This window comes from Crocodylus porosus, unplaced genomic scaffold (assembly GCF_001723895.1).
Source record: "Crocodylus porosus isolate Cpor-Errol unplaced genomic scaffold, CroPor_comp1, whole genome shotgun sequence".
In the NCBI taxonomy this organism is placed as follows: Eukaryota; Metazoa; Chordata; order Crocodylia; family Crocodylidae; genus Crocodylus; species Crocodylus porosus.
Window position 1 is genome coordinate 146,118 of NW_017728938.1, and position 18,938 is coordinate 165,055.

An 18,938-nucleotide genomic window follows, 5' to 3' on the forward strand; every position below is an offset into this window, starting at 1 on the left:
TCTCTCTCTCTCTCTCTCTCTCTGCGCCCTCTCCTCTGGGGCTTCTCTCTCTCTCTCTGCGCCCTTTGCCCTCACCAGGCTTCTCAATGGGCTTACTCCCCTCTCGGAGCTTCTCAGTTACAGGCAGTGCCTGACTGGCGCCTGCCTCCCATACGTCCTGTGGTCACCCGCATTCAGGCCTGTGCCTCGTGTGTCCCGTGGTCACCCGCGCACTCAGGTCTCATCTCCCGTGCTTCTCACAGTCGGGGCTCAGGTGGCTGTAGCCGTGTCTGGCCCCCTGACCCACCATCTGGGTCTTCAGTCCTGCTCGGGCTTCTCTAGCTGTCGCCCACACCGGGGTGGGGTCAACACACCCCCAAACGCAGCGCCACGCAGGTGCTAAACAGCTGTGCCTTCCTTGGCACCGCCCACTGTGCCCTAACAGGGCACCAGGAACCCCCGTGCTACTGGGGAGCTCCCCTGAGGCCTCCTCCTTCCCCTATAGCCTCACCCGGTCCTGCGGTCTTACACAAACGATGACACAGCAAACACAAAGCCATAGGCCAACCAGCTGTAACACAAAACTAAGCCGCGCGGCTATAACGTACATTCCTGTCCGGGTCCTCTCCACCTTGTACCATGCTGCAGCCGCTCAGGTGGTCAGGCTGCGCTGCGCTGCGCTGCGCTGCTCTGCTCTGCTCTGCAGCAGAGCTGCTGCTCCTCAGGCTGCCAGAGGGGAACTGCCCCTTAGGCTTCAGCCTGGGCTGTTTATAAAGGCCTGGCCCTGCCCCCTTCTGGTCACCTGACCAGTGCGGTTGCCCCAGCAACCGGCACCTGTGCTGCCCTGAAGATTGGCAGCTGCCCTTATCCCTTCATAGGCACAGGGCACCCGAGTGCCCCTGTGACATACCTTCCCCCTTAAGTTCATAACTCACCGGGGCCATTCTTCCATTTCACGAGATGTGATATCCCACTGGGGTTCTTTTCTTGGCTTTTCTTCAGGCATTCAGCAGTGCATACACTGGAGGCGGAGGTTTTCAGGTGCCTCCAACTCGCCTTTTCCCCAGGGCGCACCGTGTGGGATTTCTTGGGATTTACCCGCCACAGGTAGTCCCCCCACATTAGCTAACCTTGGTAAATTGCTGAATTTCTGCCTACTCTCCAAAGTCTCCTTCCTTTCTCCACCCTCCTCGGTCCTTCCTTCACAATAGCTCGTCGGGTTCTCAATCTCTTCCTGTCTTCCTGTATGTCCTGGAGCTTGCCCCAGATTTCCCATTGGCATTTCAGCGCCTTCTGGGCGTCCTCTTCTCTCCAAAACTCTATTCTTCCTTGGCCAGTGGATCTCCCTCCAGGCCCCTCATAAATTTCCACATAGGCCACCCTTCCTATTCTGGCTTCAAGGACCCTTCTCAGTGTCCTCCAGGAGACTTTTCTGGGCAGGCCGTTCACATAAAGCTGAGGTCTTTTCCTCATCTCAGTTCCTCCCTTAACTAACTGCTCCTTCTTCCTTCTCCCCAGCCCTCCGACTCTCTGTTTTCTTGGGCTGGACTGCTTCCCTGATCATGGAGCCTATTTCTGTCTTTGGCTGTCTGGGACTGGGTATCTCCGCTGCCTTTCCCTGATATATTGGGCGTGGGGTTTCCCTCTGAGGGGGAATGCGTTGGTCTACCCCTGTTACCTTTCCCTCTATTAAGTTGGTTGTTTCTGACATCACAAACCCACGTATGGCTCCTTCTCCCTTACTCTGCAGTAAGGATAGCCCCCTTAATTGGCACCTTAATTGGTTCATTTCTTGGGCATGATGGCCCCTCCACTGGTCCCATCTGAGGTCCCCATATTCCTGAGCCGCTAACAAAGCCTCCCTCTTTAAGGCTTCCAGTTTCTCGATTATTGGGCCCTCCCCCTTAACACTTCTGCCTGACTGTTCTGCTTCAGCTCCCTCTCTAGGGTCTTCAAGGTTCCCAGCAGTGGGACACCCCTCCTTCCTTAGTCCTTGCGCCAGTTTAGGCCAGGCATCCTCCACGTTGGCCTCTACTTGTTTTACCACCTTCATGAGCATCTCTCTTTCACTCAACTCGACCTCAACAGCTTTTACTTCCCTGGCTAATTGCCATTCAAGTTCTTCTAGCTTTTGCTTTAGTGGGCTCATAATCTCTAAGGTCTGCACTTCCTGCTCCACTAGGGTCGTCCCTTTTAGCCCCTCAGCTTCCCTGACCTCTCGCATTTCCCGGGCCAGCTGGGTATTTATCTCCAGCAGCCCCCGTATCGTTTCCTCCAGGGTCCGTCTCTCCCCCTGTGGCTGTTCTTTGTCTATGGCTAGGCCTGTCTCTCTATACTGGCCATATTTTAGGAGAGTCTCCAGTGACTGAGCCCGTTCTCTCATGTGCTCATTTTCTGTCTTCAGACTCTGTACTTGAACCCTTAACGCATTATTCTTTCTTGGAGTCTGCTAGCAGCGCCTCATGGTTTACCATAAACGCCTTCATCTTCTCCATTTCTCGTGCTATCACTTTACTATTCTCATCGGTTTGTGTGTGGCTTAGACTTAGCTCTTCTTGCAGCTGATCAAGCAGCTTTTCAGCCCCTAAGCATCTCACCGGCCACCTCTCCAGGTCCTCATGCAGACCTTCTATCTGGTCCACTTGAGTTTGGACTTCCTTTTGCAGCACTGCTATCACACCCCTGGCTACTTCCAGTTTCTGCTGTTCCCTTGCTGGAATTATGCAGGCCTCAGGAGACTGTGCTGTCCAGGCCTCCATCTCTGCCTGCATCCTCTGCAGCTTTTCTTCTCTGTCCTGGCTCTTCTTAGCTTTTTGAGCCATCACCCATTCTAATTCTCTAGTTTTCTCTGCCTCAGCTGCCATGAGGCATCTCATTTCTTTTGCCGTCCCGTCCCTTTTACCCGGCGATATTTGTTGCTCTAGGGCAGCAGATTTAGCCTCGGTTCTTTCCTTCTGGGCCTTGGCAAATTCTAACTCCTGCTCTTCCAGCTCTCCCATTCTCAGTTACCATGCAAGGGTTTCCGGTCCCTGGCCTTCCATAACCCCTTCCTGGGCCATGCCTACTCTGACCTTATCTTTTTGACTCAGGGCCTCAGCCTTACTACGGAAGTCCGGGCAATGGGTATCCTTACTCATCTCTACCTAGCGGTCTGTGGTAAAATTCTCTTTCTGCAGCGTCCCTCTTTTAGTCTAGCTCTGGGTTCGTTCTTCCCCTTTTGGGGGACATGGGTTTCTTTCCCGTGCATGGCCGGCTTCCTGACCAATGCACCACTTTGTCATGGAGTGGGGCCTAGGAGCGGCCATGATCTCTCTAACGCCCCCTACCGTGCCAAGTAGGCGATCCAGCACCCTCTTTCTAGCCCGCCATGTCTTGCTGTTATATATAGTTTTATATGGGAGGCTGCCTTTCTGTCCCCTTGGACACGGTGCTAGGATTGTCCAGGCTCCTACTCTGTACGGAGTAATGTGGTGCACCCCAGCCTTATGAGCTATGCGTGCCTCCAACCTCCCCTTAAGCACGCCCCAAGCCTCGTGGATCTTCCGGACGTTATCCCACCAATGTTCCTTTCCTAGAGGCTCTCTCAAAGGCCTCCGCCCGAATGTTCACCCTTACCGGGCTCTCGGCTCTCGTATTTGCCCTCTCCTGGGGCTTCTCTCTCTATGTGCCCTCTCCTCTGGGGCTTCTCTCTCTATGCGCCTTTTGCCCTCACCGGGCTTCTTAATGGGCTTACTCCCCTCTCGGAGCTTCTCAATTACAGGCAGTGCCTGACTGGCGCCTGCCTCCCATACGTCCCGCGGTCACCCGCATTCAGGCCTGTGCCTCGCGCTTCCCGCAGTCACCCGCGAACTCGGGTCTCGTCTCCCGTGCGTCTCACAGTTGGGGCTCAGGTGGCCGTAGCTGTGCCTGGCCCCCTGACCCACCATCTGGGTCTTCAGTCCTGCTCGGGCTTCTCCAGCTGTCGCCCACACCAGGGTGGGGTCAACACACCCCCAAACGCAGCGCCACCCCGGCGCTAAACAGCTGTGCTTTCCTTGGCACCGCCTGCTCTGCCCTAACAGGGCACCAGGAACCCCCGTGCTACTGGGGAGCTCCCCTGAGGCCTCCTCCTTCCCCTATAGCCTCACCCGGTCCTCCGGTCTTACACAAATGATGACACAGCAAACACAAAGCCATAGGCCAACCAGCTGTAACACAAAACTAAGCCTCGCGGCTATAACATACATTCCTGTCCGGGTCCTCTCTACCTCGTACCATGCTGCAGCCGCTTGGGTGGTCAGGCTGCTCTGCTCTGCAGCAGAGCTGCCGCTCCTCAGGCTGCCAAAGGGGAACTGCCTCTTAGGCTTCAGCCTGGGCTGTTTATAAAGGCCTGGCCCTGCCCCTTTCTGGTCACCTGACCAGTGCGGTTGCCCCAGCAACTGGCACCTGTGCTGCCCTGAAGATTGGCAGCTGCCCTTATCCCTTCATAGGCACAGGGCACCTGAGTGCCCCTGTGACAATTATCCGGGAGGAACTAAGGATACATGGCAAGACCAGCCGGCTGGCCACCACCCGGTGGAATGGGTGAGGGTGTAGGGGTGGCGGAACCCTCAGAAAATCGGGACCTTGCGGGACGCCAGGGAGACTCATAATTGGACTACACGTGAAGGCATCTGAACCAACTCCATTAATATCAAGTTGTGGCAGGCGAAACGTACATGTGTGAGACCCCAATTATAGCTGATGACACCCTAGGCAAGTGGCAGGCGGCATCTGTTAGGTCCACAGGGGATGCTGATCCCCGACAGACATAAGGAAAAACTTTTTTACAGTCAGAGTGTCCAAGATCTGGAACAGAGTCCGCCAAAGGTGATCCTACTCTTAGGTCCATCCCGGGGGATGGGGGGCAATCAGGGCAATCGCCCCAGGCCCTGTGCTTTGGGGGGCCATGCAGAGCTAGATGGAGCAGCAGTGCTGTGGAGGTGGGTGAAGTGGTGCCTCCATGTCCAGGCACTCGCTTCCCCCTCTCCCCCTGTGTAGCTTCTTCAGGTCTAGGGCCTGTGGGATCAGAGTGGGGGTGGGGCCCTGTTCCTTGCTTGGGTCGGCTCTGCCTATTCTGGACTCATTCGAATAGACTCACTGAATGAGTCCTACTCTGGACTCATTCAAAAAAAATTTGGATGCTTATCTTGCTGGGATCATTTGACCCCACCAGACTTCCTGCAGGAGGGCCTGGACTCGATCTCACAAGGTCCCTTCCAGCCCCTAATGTCTATGAAACCTATGACATTTAGCTGATGTTATTTTGAGAAGTCAAAGGGCAGTTTTATTCCTCTACCTATTAAGCCTTGCAGTAGACAATAGGAATGGGTCCTAGCTCAACCATTACTAGACTATTTCTCTACCTGAACAAAAAGCAGCTATTGTTTTTTTAATTCTGAAAAAAATAATAGGTGAAGATAGAAGTGCAGCTCCCCACTGCAACTCATGGTGCTTTGCAGGAAGCACTATGAGTTACAGGAATCCTCCAAACCCAACAGACATTCTCTGTTGGGTCCCAGGGGCTGGGGAATTCAGCTGCAACTTGGAGTGGGTCGCAGTCTGCAGCTGCTCTCCCTTAGCCCCACCCCTCCTGCTTTTCAGCCCCAGCCCAGTCTTCAGAATGTGGGACGGAGGGGGGAAGGGAGCAGAGGAAGCTCAGTCTGAGGTTTTTTTCAGCTGGCACTGGAGCGTGGGGTGAGTGGATTGGAGCTCCCTTCCTCCACTAGTATACTAGTAAAACCTCTAGTTTCTTTTTAACTGTAGAAATATGTGTTGTGTTATATGTGATGATGTATCACACCATCTGCATCCCCCTTTTCAAAATCTGAGATCTCCCCATGCTAGTAGATGTCTGATAAATGCAGAACTCTCGTCCTCTATGCCTCAATATTGCTATGATAGTATAGCTGCTTTTGTCTCCACCCAGGCCTTATGGCTGTTAAAAATAAAGAATATTTTAACCTCCTCTACTCCCTTGCTGAAGAAACAAGAATGAATAGCTCTCATCCCAACTCTATAGCTTCCTCTTGATTACTGCAACGAAAGGCTGCTTCTCTGTCATTTTCTTCTGCAAATCATCTCAACAGGTTCAGCTTCAGGAAAAGAAGTGCTACTGTTGGCAGGAGGTTGCATTTTAAAGCATGGTCAGAGGCAGCCACTGAGTAATACACACCAATATTTTTTATCATAAGAAAATGCCAAAGTGGTACAATAATAGACAAACAAAAAATCCTTGAACAGCAGAAGCTTTAAGGATCAGTAGGGGTGAATCTGAAATGTCATGACACTCTCTTCACAAATTAAATAGATTTCAGGTTAACCATGTTCCTTTAAAAAAGTAACCAACTGCTTTGAAGACAATAGTATTTTTTATTTAAAAAGAAAACAATGACACAATATAGTACAGTAATGACCCCAAGCCAGGGTGGGTAAAAATCAGTGTTTTGAAAAGAATGGACTTTTTTACTGAAATCAGATTTTTTATTTAATTAGGGTTTTTTTGTTACAGTGTTTTAAAAAAAACCCTATATATAATTTTAATTTTAAATATGTTAAAGCTCAAAGATATCATCATAGAAAAGAGATTATAACTTCTAATTATATACTATTTGAGACAATATATTCATGTAACCTTTTTAGAAAAGTTTTTGAAATAGGTCACAATAGGCCATGGGCTATATTAGGGGACTAATCTTATGGGATTCCCAGTCTCCTCTACAGGTTACTTAAAGATTAAAGAAAACCACTGTACCAAATGGGACTCAGTGCTCAGTCTAGAAGATCCCATTAACCATCTCTGTGATGCTTAGTTTAAGTTCTCAAACTGTGGATTTGTGTCTCCGGAGGTAACGGCAGTATATGGAGATGCATCACTTCTGTCTTAGTGTTGGTTATGGGACCAAAGCTGTCACAAGCTGAAGAGAAATGGTTCGTACTCAGTTGCATAACATACTCAGATTTCACATTCAGGGAACAGTTCAGCGAGCAGAAGATCACAGTCACTTCCTGTAACTGCGTCTTCACTTTTAGTCTCCTCAAATTGTGTACACAAACTTGCAGGGAGACTCTTCAGAGTCAAGCCCTAACCTCTCTCTAAAAGTGCAAAGTTTCAAGAAGTTAAATGAATAAATGATATCAAACAACAAGAATGCACTTTTTGTAGAAAACAATAATTAAATTGAGGCTTCCTGACCAGTGATTTAAATCATTATTTCAATCGTGGCTTTAAAAGATTTGATTAAATCAAATCTACCCTGCCCCAGTTACTACATTATGGTGATCTGCAGTGCCTTGGGCAATCCTTTAAGAATACTGTAGTTATGGGATGATCCAGGATTTTCCAAAGTGGGGTGTGGGAGCAGCAACCTGCACCATGCCCCTGCTCCCAGCCTTCTCCCCTTCCACCAGTGCAGACACACTGAAAATCCCCAAGCGAAAGCAGCCAAAAATCCCCATTCCCTTGCCCTTCCCAGCTGTCCTGCCTGTTGGTGCTGTGAGGGGAGAGGGGAGGGGGAAGCTCCAGAACCAGCCCTGTCCAACTGCAGATGGGGACCAGCCCTGTTGCTGTTGTCCCCATCCCTAGCTGAGCCCAGCCTCTGTGCAGCAGGCAGAAATGGCTGTCAGGTGGGGGAGTGGGGCAGAGGGAAGGAGCAGAGAGGGGGCAGGCATTTGAGCAGGAAAAGGAAGAGAGAATTTTTACCAGCTTTAGGGACTTTAAACAGTCTCCAGAGGCTCCCATTGTGCAGTGCAATCCAAAACAGGCATGCAGCCATGCTAGTGCACCCTTTCTAGATCCACCCCTGACTGTAGTCCATCTTTTGTAAGAATTATAGTCATATTGGAAAGGAACGAATACAACTGTCTACAAATAGGAAGATTAATTCCAGATTCATTCACCATCCAGTTTTGTATTCTGGTTTAACTCAGTCAAGCAGTGTAAGCAGGAAAGTGTGCAGCCTTTCATTTTTAGCAGCCTGAGGCTGTACAGGGCCCAAGCACTTAATGGGATACATCAATGCAAGCTACAGGCCCCCCCCCCCAACTGCATATAGGCCATCCCCCTTGCACTGCTGCATTGTACACCCAAGCCCCACCATTGCATTGCTACCCCCAGGGTCACCTTCGGCTGTGCCAGGCTGCACTGCCCTGCCCCCAGTGGGGGAGCGAGGGGGTGTTCAGAGACTCAGGCTGCAGCTGTCAGTGATAAGGAGAGTAACAGGCTTTGGAGAGCAACCCTTGGGCAGAAGACAGGGGGCAAAATAACTTTCAGCAAATAGTGTCTAAAACTGCAATTTCTTCATGCATGCTTGCCTGCAAAAGTCGGATGACCTGATTTTCAAAAAGTAAATTAGGGATTCTTGCAGAGTCAGAAGAACTGGTCACAGAGGACAGCTTCCAAGGCAGTAAACAGATTCTTACCCTTGCGAGTGGGTGTGCACTTCCAAATCCCCCTCCTACTTCTCCATGCAATTACTGCAAGACAGTTTACAGGAAGTTTGTGCTACGGCTGTTTCATACAAAACCACAGCATGTAGCGTGATCAAAATGACACCTTCGAGAAGCCTATCTTAACTAGGGAATCACTACACACAGCTCTGAGAGGTGCTTGGGGCCCAAGAAGGGTTGTCTTTCTCTAATTCAAAGCAACCTCATTTGGGGCTTTGGACTGGTCTGTTAATCAGAAGTACCCAAAGAGGGGAAAGGGAACCTGCTGATTTTAACACATTTCCCAAAACTTCTTTATCTCAGCTTCTTTTTTTGATAGAGCTATATATCCCGTATCAACCACTGAGCAGCCACCCGCAGCCACTCTTCTCCCTCTGCGTAACCAGCATTTTAAAGACAAGTCAGCAGGGGAAGGCAGGCGTCGAAGCCTCCGCCCTTCGCGCACGGATGTCCCTGCCACTGGGCGCAGCCGCTCACCCGAGGGACAAGCCCCGCCCCGCGCTGCGGCCAGCGCCCCGCCCGCGCTCCCAATAAAGTTGCAGCGGGTTGGGCGGCCACCGCCTACAACGGGCAGGGGAGGCGGGCCGTACGGGCCAAGATGGCGGCGGCGGCGGCGGCGGCGGCGCAGCGGGCGCCGCCTGGGGGTGCCGGGCCGAGCAGAGGCAGCCGAGGCGGAGGCCCGTACGCGTAGCCGGCCCGGGGCGCTGCGGGACGATGGAGGCGGCGCGGCCCGCGGAGGAGGCCGAGGAGCCGCCCAAAGAGGCCCGAGTCATCGGCTCCGAGCTGGTGGAGAACTACACAGTGAGGAGCCGGCGGGGCCTCGGGGCAGGGTCTGGGGTCGCTGGCGGGCCGGGGAGCGGCCGCGATCCTGCGGGAGGAGGGCAGGGCGGACCGGGACCGAGAACAGCCCGCAGGGTCCAGCGGCGCAGGTGCGGGGAGAGGGGCCGGGGCGCTCCGGCGCCCTCGGGGTCGTCCCAGCGGCACTCGCGGGGGGCGCAGGGCTGCGAATGCGGCACGATCAGCGTCGTTGGGACATGGCTTGCTCCGCCTTGGGGTCGGGAGCCGCCGGGAGTCGGTGTCAGCAGGCGCCGGCGCGCTGAGCCGCGGGCACGGGCGTCGTCAGGCCAGCGGTTGGATGCCGGGCAGAGACCACACGAGACGAGACGAGACGAGGCCCTTCCTGCCGCGCCCGGCCACGCGGGGCAGGGCAGTGACCGCGGCCGCCCGGACCGCGGCCACCTTTTCAGAGTGAAGAAGAGTGCTTTTAAAGTGGAGCTAAACTGAAACTCTCTTGGCTTCTTTTCTCCAAGTGAAGCGAGATGTTTTGGGAGGGTGTTTATTAAGGGTTTTAACACAAAATATTGAAGTATTGACCAAAACGACTTTGGGGAGGATTTGAAGTGAGTTGATACGCAGGATCTTCTTGCCTAATTTTGTAAACAGTTAATTGGTCTGTTTTTGAGAGAGTTCTTTTTAAAGATTGTTTTATAGACTGTTCATAGATAATGTCTGCAGCAAATGAGCCTGTTTCATAGACAAAAACATTGTGCGTCTCCTAGTTTAGTTTGCTGTGACTGGAACAATCCCGTCTCTTGGAATTCATCAGTGTCTTTCACAAACTTTTCCTTCTTCTACCCACATTAGCTGCTTTTATATTTTTAAGAGATTGAGGGACAGTCAAGTTAAAAAGGTCACTTCTTTCTGAAAATGTGTTGTTGCAACTGATATTTAGACTTCTGTTTGACTTCTCAAATGAATTAAGTTAGGTCAGGAAGATCTATTACTAACTCATCAGAAAGGCATTTGATGAAGTAGGCTGTCACCTACAGAAGCTTATGCTTTTCTGAAAGACTTAGTCTTTAAGGTGTTATCCTGTCGTGCCTTCTGCCTGACATAAGAATACACCTTGGTTAATTACTTCTCTGAAAAGACAACAATAATGCATTTTCAGATTAGTTTGCAACCTTTTGCACAGCAAGAAGGGAACAGTTTTTAAAAATTTTAAATGGAAAACTTTAATTGTAAAAGCACAAATTGGCAGGTGAGCTTAGAGGTAGTGCTTAAAATTATTTTTGGAGTGAACATATATCAAATTGGTTGTGATATCAGTGTTCAGCAGATGAAAGTGTACTGGGGCCCAGGCAAACACAAAATTGGAGGCTCCTTCCCCCCATGGGAGCTCACCTGCAGGGAGAGGGAGAGGCTCAGGGGAGGCTGGGTGGACCCTGCTGGGCTGGGTCCCCTCTTCTCTCTGCCCCCTGCCTCCCCTCCCCCGCTATGGCCACACACACACACACACACTCTACTCTGACTCTCGGCACGTGAACACACACTCTCCCTGCCATGAACAAACACACAGATGTGCACACACATATGCAGATGGGCATGCAGTCTACTTGCTCACTCTGTGCACATGGATACAGACACAAGCACATTCTCCCTGCAATAAACAGATATGTGCATGCACACACACATACAGGTGCACAGACTTGCACACAGATGTGCACACACACACAGAGACAAACAGATGCACATAGACACAGATGCATGCACGCACACATGTACAGATGTGGCCACAGAGATGCACGCACATAAATACACGCAGATGCATACAGACACAGGCAGACATGCATGCACATGCAGATGCATGCGCATACATGCACAGATGTGTGCAGACACAAGCAGATGCAGACAGACACCCAGCCACACACTTTCCCTCAACAGGATCCCCCCTTCCTTCCCATGAACCATTGGCGGCTCCTTGCTCCCTGCGGGCCCTGTTGCACCGACCAGCAGGGAGCTGCTACGTGGCTGTGTCTGTGCTGCTGTGCCACTCGGACCTGACTGGTGGATGTAGGGGGAAAGTGGGGCTGAGCCCCTGCAGGTCCAGCTGGGCTCATCCTGTCCTGAGCGGCACACGGCTACTCCTCTTCCCACACGCACCGCGTTGGCAATGTGGAGCTGATGCGGTGCATGTGGGAACCTTGTCCCTTCCCCAGCCCTTCAGCAGCCATTAGGAAACTGCTGAGGGGCTGGGTGAGGGACAAGGGGTGGGAATGAAAGTAAACAGTGTTTACTTTCATTTCCCATCACAGCACCATGGGCCTCAGAAAACAGCTTGGCGGGGCGCGTGATGGACTGCAGGCTGTATGTTGGGCAAGCCTGGTGTAGAGCTTCAGGATAGACAATGTTGCATGTTTTGTCATATGGTGCCAAGATGAAAAGGTTTTTGCCATTGCCAACTCTGGAACAGCCAACATAGAGTTGGGCATGAGGAAAGCATGGGCTTCACAGGTTGAGGCCATCAACTTTGAGTGATTGTACCTGTGCCTTGTTGATGCTCATGGCAAAACTGAGGTGGATGGGGAACTGGAGCCATTTAAATTGAATCGGCAGGTCAGAGGGAATGAATGGAATGCATGGAATGAAGACATCCTGTTCCGCTGCATGGCCAGTCATGATGGTGGCTTCAGTGACATGTGGCATGAGCTTGTTGACAGCCAGTCGTGCTCCACTGCAGAGTGTTGGTGGGTCCAGATTCCTGGGAAGAATGATGAGTGCACCAGTCTTGAGCTCCAGATTGTGTGAAGGCCCACCTGGTGGTTCGAGAGAGTTGAGAAATTCTGTTGGGTAGTTGACTGCCTCACTGGTGTCTGGGACAGTGTCCACGGACTTGTATTTTTGCACAGTGCTAGGCAATTGAGAGAGAAGATCTTTGTTTATGGTATTGACCGCATCATTTTTTTGTGCCAGGATGGCTCTTTGGCATAGCCACTTGTGGTCATGAAAGCGATGCGTGACATTTGGAAAAACTGCCTCTTTCAGTTCTTGAAGTGTTGTGACTGTTTTCCCAATGTCGTTCATTGAGAGAGTTCCATCTTGATTCTCAGATACCATGTCCCCATTTCCCAGTTTGAGCAGGCTTGCAGCAAACTCTCCAGCAGATGCGTCACCTGTTAGATCAGAGGTGGGCAAAATGAGGCCCGTGGGCCAGATGCGGCCTGCCAGGCCATTCTATCTGGCCTGCAGCACCCCTAAAAAATTTAGAAAATTAATATTTATCTGCCCCTGGCTGCCTGTCATGCGGCCCTCAGTGGCTTGCCAAAACTCAGTAAGCAGCCCTCCACCCAAAATAATTGTCTAACCCTGTGTTAGATGCACTCGCATGTTGGTCATAAGGCTGAGTCACTGAATGTTTTTCCATATGTATGAAGCTTTGAGGCAGGCCTGGAGTTCATCAGCTTTGGTTCCATGTGAAATGATTGGCAGTGTCTGTTGAAAATTCCCAGCCAACAATACAGTCATTCCTCCCATTGTTTTGTCATTATGTTGAAGATCTTGGAGGGTGCAATCAAGAGTCTCTAAGGCAGCTTTGTGAGACACTGTGCACTCATCCCAGACAATGAGCTGGTACTCCTGCTGGACATTTGCTTTGCCAGTACCCCTGGCAATGTTGCAGGTTGGTGCCTCTGCACTTGCCAGATTTAAGGGCAGCTTGAAGGCTGAGTGAGCTGTTCTTCCTCCTGTCAACAGTGTGGTAGCAATGCCTGATGATGCCACTGCCAGGGCAGTCCTGTTTGTCTGCCAGATTTTGGCCAAAAGAAAATGAGGAGAAAAGTTTTCCCAGTTCCACCTGGAGCATCCAGAAAGAAGATGCCACGACTCCCATTGAAAACTGCTTGAGTAATCTTGTTGAAGGCTTCTCTTTGGTCTGGGACCAGACTTGGCTTATTATCCTGTATGTATTTATTAAGCTGGTCAGTGTTGTAGTTAGTCTCTCTCAAAATTTCATTTATCAGCTCATTATCATTGTCTCATTGTGGGTCAGGAAGACCACAAGTTTTGAGGTCAGAGGCACCCAAAGCCTTGATCTTGACCTCAATGATAATGAGAGCTTGATTGAAGATGATATCACTGTAGTCCAGTTCAAGGTTTGGATTTTGCACTTGTGCCCAATGCAAGATATCCTGTGCCAGATTCTCCTTGTGGTTGTCCCATAGTTGTTGAGGATGTGACGGGAGGATCATTCCTTTGGGGCAGTTGAACCTTGCCACTGTTGCAGCATATCCCTGGAGCTTCTCCTTTCCATCTCATTGCAAGGCAGTGGCTGCAAGAAGTCACCATTGAGCCAACTGCAACTAATGGATCAGAACTGTAATTCAAGGCTGGATTGTAGAAGAATTTAGAGTTTTCTTTTTCTCTTCAGGGCCAGTTCCTGGCTGCTCTGCTTGCAATCTGCTATGCAGGAGTCTCAGTTGCTCTGGATGCAGCCATTGCTGCTCTGTTTGTTTCTCGTCTTGCAACTTGCTGCTCTGGAGTCTCAGCTGCTCTGGCTGCAGCTTTTGCAAGTTGATTTTTGGCAAGTTTGCTTCTTGTAGATTGCCTTACAGGGAATGCCTCTCACAACCCCCTAATCAGTCCCTGAGAAGGTCCAGTACGGGTTTCTCCCTGGACCTTCCTTAAGCCCTCACTCCGCCTGGGGGTGCTCCCAGATCCTGTTAACCAGTCCCATCCACAGCCCTTAGGGGAATACTCCTAAATGCAGAGCCTTCTCCAGCTGTACAAGTTGACCTTGGCCTTGGCCAGGAGCTTTGAGCTTTGCTAAAGAATGTTTTTCATATGCAAATTTATTCTGCTTCCTGGGGCTGGCCTGTCATGGGGTTATGCAGTATAGAGCAAAAAATTGGCAATTTTTTTTTGAGCCAAATAAAAGAAATAGTACCCAGGTTGCGTATGTAGGAGAGGTAGACAAAATCAGGAAGGCAAAGAGAAAGAATGAGCTGCACCTGGCAAGAGAGGTTAAAGACAATAAGAAAGGTGTTATAATCCTTCAGCAAAGGAGGGTTAAAGAAGCTGTGGGTCAGCTATTTTAGCAAGACAGAGGGAGCTCCTAACAAGATGCAAAGAAGGCAGTGCTAATCAGTAGCTCTTCATTTCAGTCATCATGAAAAAATTAAGCTCTTGCCAGACGCCTAATAAGGATTATTTGAATAAGGAAGGGGATAGGCTGAGGGATGAAAAACAAGAGAGACTCTCAGAGAGGTTTGGATGGGTCTGAATGAATTAAATGAAGTAAGCAGAGCTTGATGAGGTTCATCCCTCATCCTGGACTTTAGGAAGGCCTTCAACACTGTCTCTCACCCCATTCTCATTAAAAAAACTAGGGGACTGTGGCGTTGACACCTACACAGTCAAATGGGTCACTAACTGGCTGGAGGGCCGCACCCAGAGGGTGGTAGTGAATGGGTCTTTTTCAACCTGGAGGGATGTGTGCAGTGGGGTTCCCCAGGGCTCGCTTGGTCCTGGGCGCACACTGTTCAACATCTTCATCAGCAACTTGGACAAGGGGGTAAAAAGCACCCTGTTCAAATTTGCAGGGCACACTAAGATGTGGGGGGACGTGGGCACACTAGAAGGAAGGAATAGGCCACAATCGCACCTAGACAGGCTACCAGGGTGGGCGGATGACAACAGGATGGGTTTCAACATTGACAAATGCAAGGTACTGCACCTAGGGAGGAACAACTGGCACCATACCTACAGGTTGGGGAACTCCCTTCTCGTCAGTGCAGAGGCAGAAAAGTATCTCGGAGTCATTATTGATGCCAAAATGAACATGGGCCGACAGTGTGGGGATGCAGTCAGGAAGGCCAACCGTACCTTGTCATGCATCCACAGATGCATCTCAGGCAGGTCCAAGGGGGTGATCTGCCTCCTCTATATGACATTGGTCAGGCCGTAGCTGGAGTATTGTGTCCAGTTCTGGGCGCCGCACTTCAAGAGGGATGTGGACAGCATGGAGAGGGTCCAGAGCAGGGCACTCGCATGATCAGGGGGCAGCAGGGCAGGCCCTACGAGGAGAGGCTATGGGACCTGAACCTGTTCAGCCTCCACAAGAGAAGGCTGAGGGGGCATCTAGTGGCCTGTTACAAACTAGTCAGAGGGGACCAGCAGGCACTGGGGGAGTCCCTGTTCCCCTGACCACTACCAGGAGTCACTAGAAATAACGGTCACAAGCTGGCAGAGGGGAGATTCAGACTAGACATCAGGAGGTGCTTCTTCACTGTCAGGACGGCTAGGATCTGGAACCAATTTCCAAGCAAAGTGGTGCTGGCTCCTACCCTGGAGGTCTTTAAGAGGAGGCTAGATGAACACCTTGCTGGAGTCGTTTGACCCCAGTGCTCTTTCCTGCCATGGCAGGGAGTAGGACTTGATGATCTGCTTAGGTCCCTTCTGACCCTACAAACTACGTAACTATCCCAGCCTGCTATAAGAACTAGCAGAAGATATCTTGAATCCTGTGGCAGTGATCTTTACAAAGCTGAGAGAGATGGGTCAGGTGTCATTGGACTGGAAAAGGACCAAAGTAGTACCCCTCTTTAAAAAAGGCAAAAAGGAGGACCTGAGAACTACCGACCAGTTAACCTCTCCTCAATACCTAAGAAATTACTGGACCATATCATAAGAAAGGCCATTTACAAGCATTGGGAGGAGGAAAGGCTGATTTCAGGTACCCATCATTGATTTACAAAGGTAAAAACTGTGTCACTCTTGATCTTCTTTGTTGACCGTAACTACTTGGGTGGATGAAGGGAATCAACTGGACTTCAGGAATGCTTTTGATAAGGCCCCACGTGGCCTTTTCATAAACCAGTTGGAGAAAGGTGGGCTGGACAAAGCTACTATTAGGTGGATGGACAACTTGCTTAATAGCCAGAAGCAAAGGGTAATTATAAATGAATCCAAGTCAGAACAGCAAGAGGCTTTGATTGGAGTCCCACAGGAGTCTGTGCTGGGCACAGTGTTGTTCAACTTGTTTATTAATGGTTTGGTTGTTGGCATATAAAGGTTTTTGAGCAAGTCTTCAAATGACACAAAAATGGAAAGGATTTTGAACACATTGGAGGTCAGTTGGGGAAACACAATTCAGAAGTGTTTTGATAAATTGGAAAGCAAGGTTGAAGCTAACGGAATGAAATTCAGTGCTGACAAATGCCAGGTGCTTCACTTGGGAAGAATAATCAAAATCCAAATATAAAATGAATGGCATCTGGGTGGATGGCAGTGCTATGGAGAAGAATGTGGGAGTCTTGGTAGATCCCACACTCAACATGAGCGCAGCGTGATGCAGCTGCACAAAAGACAAATGCAGTTTTAGAGCGCATCAATAGAAACATTAGGTACAAGGTATGGGAGACGGTGGTGCCTCTCTAGTCAGCACTGGTTGGGCCTTATCTAGAGTATAGTGTGCAGTTTGGGGCTTCACATTTTAAAAAGAATGTGGAGAAGTCAGAGAGGATTCAGAGGCAGTGATAAAGGTCTTGGAAGACAAATCATATGTGGAGATGTAGGAGCTAGGCATGTTCAGTTTGCTGAAAAGGTGTTAAGAGGAGACATGATCATGGTCTTTAAATAATTGAAGGGCTGCCATAAAGAAGAAGGGGAACACCTTTGTCTCTTTTCCTGAAGAGAGTTAGGACACAGACCAGTGACCTTGAAGTTGCAGCAAAGTAAGTTTTGATTGGATATTTGGATAAACTTCTTCACTATTAAAACAGTGAGACAGTGAAATAGACTGCCTAGGGAAGTTGTGGACTCCATCACTGGAGTTGTTCAAGAAGAGGTTGGGCAGCCACTGGTAGCGTATGATCTAGCCATAGCTATCTATGCCTATGACCCCTGCCACACATTGCACTTAAGATGAGATTAACCAGTTAATCACCATTTAAAGTTGCAACCTGACGATATGTTCAAGTATTTAATGGTGTGATAAAATGAGGAATAAGTTACCAGTTTTTTTTCCATAAAAAACATGTAGTAACTTTGTGGCTCCTTCCTTAAATGAACATCTCAAGTTTCATAATACATAGACATTTTCAAAATATGTTTATGACATCAGGGTATTTTCTGCAGTCCCCAGTTTTGTTGTGGTCCTTATTCAGCACTGCATTAGCTATGAAGCTTTCTCACAGTGTTCGCTGGATCTTGAATTATCCCATTATTTGTTTTGTCAAAGTTTCATTCCATTTGAGGGCACCAGAAATAATTTCAAAAGAAACATATCTTTTGTGAGTTCCAGAGTTCTGTGGTGTTGGTGGCTGTAAACGCTTAACACATGGAATTTTAAGTTGTTACCTGACATACATTTGGTAGATCTGAAAGACAAGTGCTAACTTTAGATTTATGCCAGATGTTTCAGAGTACCCACTTAAATGGTCAGGCAGATGTTAGCTTAAATTTTTGGGGAGGAAAAAAAATGGAATTTCGAGGTCATCTGTGCAGTTCACCTTTAAATCATACAGATAAATTATAGATGGTTTCATATGAAAATCAGTTGTGCCTCTGTTTGTACTACCCTGGTAACTGAGATTGTATTCTCTATTGCACAACCACCATATTAGTTAAGTAAACTCAGATACCAGTTTTGATTATTTTTTTTACCAGTGATTCTCAACTAGGGTTGGGCACCCTGACTTGCCTTGAGATCCTTTCAAGAGTGCTGTGGGGTGTTGCTCAGTGTTGGCACGTTAGATGTACAAGCATGATTTGTAAGATAAACCAGAGTTTTCAAATAAGGCTTTACGAAACAGCACCATTTCATTTCAACTTCCGTTTTGACAGGACAATGTTTCATTTAGAGTTTTGTTTAATTTTGAAAGCATTGTTCTGTTTTGTTTTGTTGAAACTGTTTTGCTGTTTTGACATTTCACCCATAGGCTATAATGGGGAAGCACAAAACGTCCTATAACTCTGTCATTTGTTGGCGTCTTTGGATGAAAACAGCCAAGATGGTAGCCCCTTCTGAGGGCATGAAGCCTGCCAATTTTCTAGGAGATAGGTGGAGGGGTTTCTGGGAAACTGCACCTCAAGCTGCTGACAAGCAAAACTTGTGACGTGTGTGGGTGTGTTAAGGTGCACACTCACTGGTGCTGGGGCCTCTATACAATACGGTAATGTGCCCCAATGAGTCTTCCTCCTCCCCTACAGCCTCAGTCCAGTCCACCACTTTACATAACAGCAGGTAATAATAACTTAGCAAGCGGCACAATAGCACCAGCAGCATCTTAGGCAGTCAAACTGTCACAGAGCCTTTCCTCTCCTGCAGGAGCTTCTTCTCCAGCAGCTGCCAGAGAACTCTCTCTGCCACCCCCAGCCCAGGGGCTTAGATGTGCCCAGGGCCCTGTGTCCTACTGGTCAGCTGACTGGGGACAGGTGCAAGGGTGTTGGTCTAAGGACATGGCACTGGTAGACAAGGTTCCTTGGGTCAATCTAATCTGGTATTTTTTAACAGAGTGACTGAATAGTTACAGAAATGTATCTCAGCAAGGTTTCAGGTTGAAAAACCATTTGTCATGCTGAGGAAGCACCTGCAATTGGTGTGTGTGCTGTTCCTGGATGGAAGGAATAGTAAACAAACCAGAGGCTGGCATGCAATGCAGGCAAGAAAGCCAATCAGTTAAAATGGAAATGGAGGCATTAGGAGGTCAGGGACA

General features: G+C 49.5%; 2 protein-coding genes across 4 annotated transcripts in view; both read left to right on the plus strand.

Annotated features, from left to right (window-relative positions):
• Positions 1 to 18,938, plus strand: part of LOC109318265 (stabilin-1-like) — a 449,042-nt gene that overhangs the window by 145,388 nt on the left and 284,716 nt on the right. The window lies entirely within an intron of this gene.
• NISCH (nischarin) overlaps positions 9,013 to 18,938 on the plus strand; it is a 66,010-nt gene continuing 56,084 nt past the window's right edge. The window contains exon 1 of one of the 3 annotated variants that reach the window (XM_019547391.1): positions 9,013 to 9,246. In XM_019547391.1, coding sequence (XP_019402936.1) covers positions 9,160 to 9,246 — 87 coding nt within the window. In that variant the 5' untranslated portion in view covers positions 9,013 to 9,159. The remainder of the gene's footprint in view (positions 9,247 to 18,938) is intronic. The other 2 variants (XR_002103213.1, XM_019547390.1) reach the window with 2 other exon arrangements.